General features: G+C 35.3%; 2 protein-coding genes across 2 annotated transcripts; both read left to right on the top strand.

The window, feature by feature from the left end:
• The first annotated feature begins 2,699 nt into the window (after positions 1-2,699).
• On the top strand, positions 2,700-5,372 carry LOC110920493 (F-box/FBD/LRR-repeat protein At1g13570-like). The gene is made up of 4 exons (XM_022164720.2): positions 2,700-2,860; positions 3,651-4,434; positions 4,730-4,897; positions 4,968-5,372. The coding sequence occupies exons 2-4, from the start codon at positions 3,655-3,657 to the stop codon at positions 5,220-5,222; spliced, it is 1,203 nt and encodes a 400-aa protein (XP_022020412.1). The 5' UTR covers positions 2,700-2,860; positions 3,651-3,654; the 3' UTR covers positions 5,223-5,372.
• Positions 5,373-6,822: 1,450 nt separating this feature from the next.
• On the top strand, positions 6,823-8,600 carry LOC110920489 (F-box/FBD/LRR-repeat protein At1g13570-like). Its single transcript, XM_022164713.1, has 4 exons — positions 6,823-6,858; positions 7,053-7,857; positions 8,000-8,167; positions 8,242-8,600. The coding sequence occupies exons 2-4, from the start codon at positions 7,057-7,059 to the stop codon at positions 8,500-8,502; spliced, it is 1,230 nt and encodes a 409-aa protein (XP_022020405.1). The 5' UTR covers positions 6,823-6,858; positions 7,053-7,056; the 3' UTR covers positions 8,503-8,600.
• The last annotated feature ends 706 nt before the right edge of the window (positions 8,601-9,306 follow it).

The following is a 9,306-nucleotide window of genomic DNA, read 5'->3' as shown; positions in this document are numbered from 1 at the left end:
CCACCCGGAATGGTGGCTTGGACGTTTTCCCCCAACCCACGCCCCAACCCAAGTCTCATACCCCATGGCCTTAATACTTTGTACTCTTTGCATTAAAGCATCGTTATCTTTGTTAAAAGGCCTAAATTAACGTTCAGTTTTACCTAAAAATAAACATTACGTAATTCAACATAAAAATTAGTTAAAAGGCCTAAATTAGTTCAGTTTTACCTAAAAAAAGGGCTAAAAATTATATATAATTTGAGAAGTTGTTAGCTCCAGTGAAAACTGTATTGACATGTAGGTGATTCAAAAACACAAACATATCCAACCATGTGGAATGTGATGTCATTTTATAAATTTATGCATATTTTACATGAAAAATCTAAAGAATTAATTACTGTTTTCGTCCCTATGGTTTGTCAAAAATCACTATTTCAGCCATTAGTTTAAATTGCGATTTTAATCCCTGTGGTTTCATTTTCGTAACCATTTATGTTAACTAATGGACTGCAATAGTGATTTTTGACAAACCACATGAACAAAAATAGTAATTAACTCAAATCTAAATTAATATTCTTGTAATTTTCATAACTTATGTTTTTATTTAACTAATTTTAATTTTTAAGGTAACATCCTTATTATAATTATAAACATATAAATTAGTAACTTCTTTGTGCATATATGTCTTGTACTTTTAGCTTTGGGAGTATTTCAAAAAAAAATTGGTATTTTCCCTTTCTAACCCTAAAGTATCACTCTTTCACAATTTTAGTTTAATGTTTTAATCTTTGGTAATTTAACCCCCTTGATTAATTTAATTTTTCATTTCTACTTCAAAAGTTTCCATCTTATACAGTCTAACCCCTTTAATTAATTTGGACCCTCACTTTTAATTCAAAATTTTTCATTTTTTACGATTTAACCACTTTGATTTTTTTTTTTACTTTTAACTTAAAGCTTTTCAACTTTTGCAACTTTGACCCCATATACATTTCATCTATCGCAAGTTTTGTGTTTAACGTTTCGTTCTAGATTTTCCGAGTTAACATGCCACAACGTGCGTGTGGAGTTCAACATTTTTTCATCTACTTTATCCTGTTTGACAAGCTCGTCACAACGCGTCTATTTTCTCCGTTTGATAGGTCTGTTGCAATGCGCGGGTCATAGATCGGCTCAGTTATTATTTTCTATATTTTACACACAGGCTCGCGGTCATTTAAGAAACATTTGCCTTTCATCTAATATGATATATAAATAACGCATCCCCGCCGCATTGCGGCGGGTGGTAATTCTAGTTATATAATTAAAATGAATAATAAATAGAATTAATGTTTATGAAGTTATATGAGTTTAGTATTCGTGTCGTGTGTACATTGATTAAAATTCTATTATTAATTGAAAATTTCGATTTGAAATAGTCCATAAAATCTAAGTATGATTAACAAATACAAATTTGTGGTAAGATGTAGGTTCGATCACATTAACACACCATGAGATTTGACTACAACTGATTTCTCAAACAACTTTGGAATTATCTAAAGGGTTAGAAATGTAACCGCTAATTATTTTCTTCCAAATAAAATTACAAAAAAAATCCATACACTCAAATTGCATTAAAAAACCACCCCGCAACGCGGGAAATCAATTTTTGTTCAGATGAAACATTAGATCTAAACGTAACTAAAAAACACATAATTAAACAAAAATAAACAGAAAATACATAATTAAACAAACATCCTTATAACTTGCCACACTGAGACGTGTTTAAAGTCACTGCCATACATATGTTTGTATTCGACGAGTGCCACTTGAATCACGTCATCTTCCGTTAGCTCACCTTCGGCATTTTCCACATTTTTGACGAGCAAATCAAATCTTGCACTTTTCCCATAGATTACCTGAAACATAAAGAAAGTTTATCCTCATTTCGGTTGGTCTCACCAATTAAAATATAAAATTGTTGAAAAGCCCTGTTCCAAAACGAAGTCGTTGCATCATGCAATGCTTTTCATTAGGGGTCTGTTTGATATGAGGTAATGGAATAAACGAAAGAATAGAATAAACGAGTTAATAGAATGGACAAAGGAATCAGAAAAACAATATCTTTTTCTTGTGTCAATTTATTTCACAAAATGAATACATGTCTGAATGGTTTATCAACTACATTTCAAAACAAAGAAGCATCTTTCTTTAACTAAATTATGTGTATAGCCTGTTGGGTCAATAGGGGCAAATGGATCGGGTTAACGGGAGTGGACTGTAATAGTTATGAAAGTGAAACCATAGGGACAGTTTTGGCAATTTTTAAACAAATGGACTGACATATTGATTTTTGATAAACCACGTATACGAAAACCGTAATTAACTCTTTTATTTAGAGTAAACCTCAATTTCCATCCCTGTGGTTTGCTGATTTTAACACTTTCAATGCAATAGTTTAAAATTTACATTTATCATCCATTAGTTTACTGATTTTAACATTTTTAGTCCACATTAGTGTTAGATTTTAACAGTTTCAGTCCACACCTGTGTTAATAGTGTGGACTAAACCTGTTAAAATGAGCAAACTAATGGACTAAAACTATTAAAATTAGCAAACTAATGAACAATAAATGCAATTTTTAAAGTATTGGAGTAAAAGATACGGACGAAAATTAAGGTTTACTCCTTTTATTTATTTTTTACCTTCATCTACCCTTCTTCCTTTTTAGTTTATTCGTATGTGGGTTTCATTAACCGTCGCTGCTCCCTCAGATTCCGACCAAACGCCGCCGCTCTTGTCTACCGATTGACGCCGCCCTTCCGGTCCTACCTCTGGCAGCCATAACCGTCCGGCTCTTTTGAAAAGGGTTCTAAGGTGATCAACCGGTTACTCCAGGTATGTGAATTTAGGGTTTAAGTATTTCAAATATAAAAAAATTAAGTATTTCTTTTGTAAATTGAATTTATATCGCTTATATTTTGACCCATTTTAAGGCCTTAAATAAAAAAAAAATATATGAAATTTAAGGTTACATCACAGATTGGATTGTCATTTTGTATACTTACACTTGGGGGGGTCTAATTGTACAAATATAATAGTTGAGGGTTTGATTGTCAAGATTAGCCAACAGATTTGTATGTTGATTAGGGTTGCTAATGAGAATACAGTTAGGTTCTAGGCACGTACATTGTGGCGGCGTCGAAACTTAATGCAACTTGAATTTATATCGTGTAATGAAAACGTAGTATATTTGACCTCACTGGTTTCCGAACAAAATTTACATCAAAACGTAGAACAACCGAAAACGTATTATATTTGATTTGACTTATTTCTGAAAAAAATTACGATGAAACGTAAATGAATTTGAAATTATACCGACACACACATGAAAATAAGCACGTAAGACGTGAGAGGGTCAAAATGATATTTTATAAGGTTTTAAAGAGTTGAGGGGGTGTAAGTGCCAATTTTCAAAACTGAGGGGTTAGATACATATCAGACAAAAGAAAAACTAACCCCTTACTGACATCCAGTATTTCTTTTGTAAAATGAATTTTAATTGTCTTGTATGGTTATGTAACATCTGTTTTTGGTCCATTGTAATATGTTTTAAGAATAAGGAAAATATTGAGTATATGCATATAGATGGTTATGTTTATGATTAATACATGTCTTCTTATATTAGAATAATGGAACTCATTCATGGGACACATAAAGCATCCAAGTTTACACCACAAGATTTTATTACCAACATGCCTGATAATGTGGTAACAAACATCCTGGATCGTTTGCCGTTACGAGATGCAGTGAGGACGAGTATCTTGGCGAGAAACTGGAGGTTTAGGTGGACTATGCTTAGCCAACTTGTAATTGATGCTCGCTTCTTTATGTATTTATCACAAACAAGATACAGAAATGATCATGTGAGAGTTTTAAGTAGGATTCTTCTTCATCTTAGAGGTGCGGTTACAAAGTTTTCTCTTTCCATAGACGAGGTAATTGATGATGAAGATATTAATAACTGGATTTTGTTCTTGTCGAGTAAAGGAATTAAGGACCTCACTCTTGGGAATTGGTATGAAACACCGCTCAAGTTGCATACCCATCTTTTCTCTTGTTTAGAGTTAAAACATTTGAAACTTTCTAACTGTTATTTCAATCCGCCACCTACTTTTCATGGTTTTCCAAATCTGTTGAGCTTAAAGTTATCTGTGGTATTTGAAGAAAACATCGACCTTGCCTCGTTTTTTACTGGGTGTCCCTTGCTTGAGAGTTTGACCATCAAAGACCGCGGTAAAGTAGGCAAAGTGAAACTAGTTGATATTGCAAAACTTGACAATCTCAAAATATTATCTTTGCGATTATATGATCTTGACATGAAGATGATCAAAAGTTCGAGTACTATCTTTGAGCTTCTGGGTTCTCTTCCAAAACTTCAAGAGCTTGATTTGGATTTTAAAGACTGCCAAGTAAGGCTAAAATGACCGCGTTACAAGTTTATCTCTTTTACATCATATGCAGTGGCGGATCTTGCCCGTTGAACGTGCCATGGCCGAAAGACACGGGCACTAAAAAAAGTCCGGGCAAGCCCGGGCCAAACATAGTATATATAAAAAAATTCGATCGAAATGCGGAAAGTTAGCACTATGCCCGAAAAACTTGCCCGGGCCGTGGCCCTACCTTAGCTCTTCTAAGAACCGCCAATGATCATATGCATTATGTTGCAACAAGGCTTTAAAATTTTTCTTAACTGTTTTCTTGCAGTTGACAGAAACCGATGCTAATAAGAGGTTCTCTACCTCCTTTCCCTGCGTGAAGACTCTTACATTATCAGACATATGTTTAGACGATGGTATGGAGTTATCATGTGCTTTTGATATGATTAGGAGCTTCCCGAATCTGCAGAATCTTGTAATTAGAGCATGTGACCAGGTGTGTATCATACTGCTTGTACTATAATCTCATATGTCGTTTGGCGTTTGAATACTAGTGATTCTTGCAGTATGCTGGTCCACCTCCACCTACAGACTACGATACAACGGGGCTGTTGCAGCTTCGCAGTGTGATGTTTGGATATTTGAAAGGTTCAGAGAATGAATTATGTTTGATAAAGTATCTACTGGCGTGTTCCCCTTTTCTAAAAAGGTTTGTTGTTTGTCGTTGGGCGTTTGTTTCGTTGGTTGAAAAGTTGAAGTTTGCTAGGAAGTTGTTGATGCTCCATCGAGCCTCCCCCGTAGCTGAAATCGAGTTCTTATAGTTTTAGTTGTTTTGAACTTTCTATATGTTTGATGCTCTAAATAGCGGCAATGAGAGATGAAAGACGTTTTTGTTATTCTGCTATGAATTATGGTGACTTTTGGATTCTTACTTTGGAATGGATCAGAATGAAGATGAGATTTACAGTAAAGTTGTAAAGGTTTCGGTCAGGCGAACGGCAACTGTATGTATACAATAAGAATGTTACTAATGAAAATTGACAAATAAGCTATCACTCAAAACTTATAAATTAAACAATGTAAAGTATGCACTGTTACAACCTAAGTAGCACTGGAACGGGTACGGGATCGGGGTACGGGGACAATACGGGAATGAGGAACGGCAAAACTCAAAATTCCAAGATACGGGTACGGCAATGAAAAATATAAAAAAATAAAAATACATTAAACAAATTCCAAAAATACTACATCTTCCAAAGATAATTAATTATCAATAATCAAATCATTTTCAAATTCCAGTTCATCTAGTGAGAGATCGGCAATCGATAGAGAATTAGAGATGATGAGACTTGAGAGTTTAGAGATTAGAGAAGCCAAATATGATAGGTCTATTTATTTAATGGCCGGTTGTGGAATTTGGAAGGGTAAAAATCCTAAAAATAAATGGAAACAGGCTGGATACTTCTACCAGATACGTCCCCGACATTGGAAACGTTTAGGAAACGTCCCCGACGAGTACCCATGGTGTTTCCGTCCCCGACAAGTACCCGAGACGGGTACGACCACATAAATGGAGTCCCCGTGCTACATAGGTTACAACAGTTGTCATCTGTAACACTCAATGAAAAACAAACAAATAAGTAACATATATGTATAACGGCTGTCAAAACCGGGCCCAAGCTAACACATGTATAAAAGTTTCACAAAAAATGGGTGCCTTGGGAAGGTTAGGGACCAAAGCAAAGCAAAGACAGTTGGAGTGTCTTTAGGATGGTTGAGATGACACCGAGGTGGCAAGGCGGTACTACACGAATGAAAAATTGATGTTTGTTAAGAAGTTGTTGATACCGATTTATTCTAATTTTAGATGTTTGAACCTCGCTTAGAATTAACGTGATGCTTAGAAAAAAAAATTCAAAAAGAGTTAATTACTGTTTTCGTTCCTGTGGTTTGTCAAAAATCACTATTTCAGTCCATTAGTTTAAAAATTGCGATTTCAGTCCATGTGGTTTCACTTTCGTAACCATTACAGTTCACCTCGTAACCATTTCAGTCCTTGTACTAACAAAATAAATGGATTGAAATGGTTACGAAAGTGAAACCACAGGGACTGAAATGGTTACGAAAGTGAAACCACGGGGACTGAAATCGCAATTTTAAACTAATGGACTGAAATTGTGATTTTTGACAAACCATAGTGACGAACAGTAATTAACTCAAAAAAAAAAAAATAATAAATAAATAAAGGAGTTACGGTTAGGGGCTGAAAGGTTATAAAATTAAATGTTAGGGTGTGATGTGTCAAAAGATTTACTTTTGAACTTGAAATGGTTAAAGTACTCAAACCACAAGGGCCAAAGCATAATTTACTCTAAAATATATAAGAAAATAAAGATAAATACACGAAAAGAAAAACAAAAAGAGGAGGGAGGGTTTCTGCAGCATTAAGGGTAGAAGGTATTTTTGTTAGTTGCTTGATTATTTATCCCTACGTATTTGTATATTTACACGGATCGTTAGGTTTGTAAATTTAGGGTTTTGGAATTGTCCAGTTGTATGCCTCAATATATGTTGTCTAGTTCTACAGCCCTATGTAACATATGTATATGAATGTAATGGCTATTTATATTTATGATTTACATGTGTGTTAGGATAATGGAACTCATTCAGGGGACACATAAAGCACCCAAGTTTGCACTACAAGATTTTATTACCAACATGCCTGATATTGTGATAAATAATATTCTGGACCGATTGCCGTTCCAAGATGCAGTGAGGACCTGTGTCTTGTCAAGAAACTGGAGGTTTAAGTGGACTATGCTTACCCAACTCGTGTTGGATGTCGACTTCTTTGATTCAATAGAAACAGAAGAAGAAGAAGAAGAAGACGACGACGAAAGTAATAACGAGAGCATTGTAAGTAAGCTTCTTCTTCAACTTAGAGGTCCCATTACAAAGTTTGAACTGGACATAGAACACCTATCGGATGCTGAAGATATTAATAACTGGATTTTGTTATTGTCGAGAAAAGGACTTACGGACTTCACTCTTGAAAATTCGGATTATACACCACTCACGTTGCCTACCAATCTTTTCTCTTGTGTAGAGTTGAAACATTTGAAACTTCGTAACTGTTATTTCAATCCCCCGCCTACTTTTCATGGTTTTCCAAACCTGTTGAGCTTAGACTTGTGTGTGGAGTTTGAAGATAATATTCAACTTGGGGAGTTTTTTACTCGGTGTCCTTTGCTTGAGAAGTTGACCATGGATGATCTATTTGAGTTTAGCAAAGTAAATATAATTGAGATTGCAAAACAAGAAAATCTCAAAATATTATCTTTGAAGTTTAATGATTTTGATGAAGAAACGGCGGCCACAAGTTCCAGTAATATCTTTGAGCTTGTGGGTTCTCTTCCAAAACTTCAAGAGCTTCATTTGGATTTTGAAGAGTGTCGGGTAAGGCTAAGTTGTGTGTTTGAAGTTTACTTTACAAAGGCATAGTCTCATTTTCCATAACCTAATAACTTATAAGTAATAATATTTAGCATAATAACAAGACTTTACGATTTTTCTAACGAGTAACCCACTTATTTTGTAGTTGATAGAAGGTGTTGGTAAAAAGAGTTTCTTTACTGCCTTTCCCTGCCTAAAGGTTCTAAAATTATCAGATATATGTTTAGACAATGGTATTATGTTTTCATTTGCTTTTGAATTGATAAGAAGCTCCCCGAATCTGCAGACTCTTGAAATCACACCAAGTAACTGGGTATGTATCATGCTGCTTGTCTTATATAGCTCATGTATATTATAGCATTTGAATATTAGTGTATATTCTTGCAGAATGCGGATTCGCCTCCACAAGTAGACTACAGTACAACGAGGCTGTTGCAGCTTCAAAGTGTGATGTTTGACTGTTTGAAAGGTTCAGAGAATGAATTACGGTTGATGAAGTATTTACTTGCGTGTTCCCCTTCCCTAAAAAGGATGCATATCTTTTCCCGTTTTTTCTCATCGGCTGAAGAAAAGTTGGTGTTTGTTAGGAAGTTGTTGAAGCTCTATCGAGCCTCCCCCGTAGTTGAAGTCGAACTCTTTTGGTATTAGTTGTTTTGAACAATTTGATTCATATTTATTTGAATGAATTTATGGCCTAATTGTGTAATATGCTCCAGGGATTATAGATCGGTTGGGTTATTCAGGTTTGTTGTGTTTCATAGTTTAACCAATAACTGATAAGTGTGTTTGTTGGGTAGATCGGCCGGGTTGTTTGGGTCACCAAATGCTGATACACCATAACAAAATGAGTAGCAGTTTTTTTAAGAACAAATACAGAAAGCAGAAACAAAACAATCCACAAAAAGTTATAACACACACCGAATGAAAAACCGATCTTGTTCAAATTGATTGGTATCACAAAAACCAACTCGACTTGGTTTTTAACGTGAGCCCATCTGGCTTGGCTTGGCTGGAATCAACCCTAGCTAAAAGGGTTATAGAATTTAAATGGTAGGGTGTGATACGTCAAAATATTATGTTTTGGATTAAAATGGTCAAACACGGAACCAAAAGCGTAATTTAAGCCAATGAGGTGGTGGTAGAGTGGTAAGGGAGAGACTTGGTGTTGTAAGGGACTCAAGTTCGATTCGTGCCCTACCCATTATTTTCTGCGGCACCTGGTGATGATGGGAGACTAGGCGGATAGGTGGAGATCGCTGGTTCGATCCTTGAACTGAGCAGGTTTTATCTCACCACACTGTCGTGCCTTCGGGTGGTGTTCACGGGCTTCGGCCATAGGTGAGGATTTTTCCTGGTTCGAAGGCGAGTGTATCCCGATGTGGTGAATTTCGCCAGCCCATTTGAAGGATTCGTGAGCCCTAAAAACGTAATTTAATAAAGATATATAAATAT

This window comes from Helianthus annuus, chromosome 16, assembly GCF_002127325.2.
Source record: "Helianthus annuus cultivar XRQ/B chromosome 16, HanXRQr2.0-SUNRISE, whole genome shotgun sequence".
Lineage (NCBI taxonomy): Eukaryota > Viridiplantae > Streptophyta > Magnoliopsida > Asterales > Asteraceae > Helianthus > Helianthus annuus.
The sequence above is the reverse complement of the archived record's forward strand: the minus strand, read 5'-3'. Positions and strand labels throughout refer to the sequence as shown.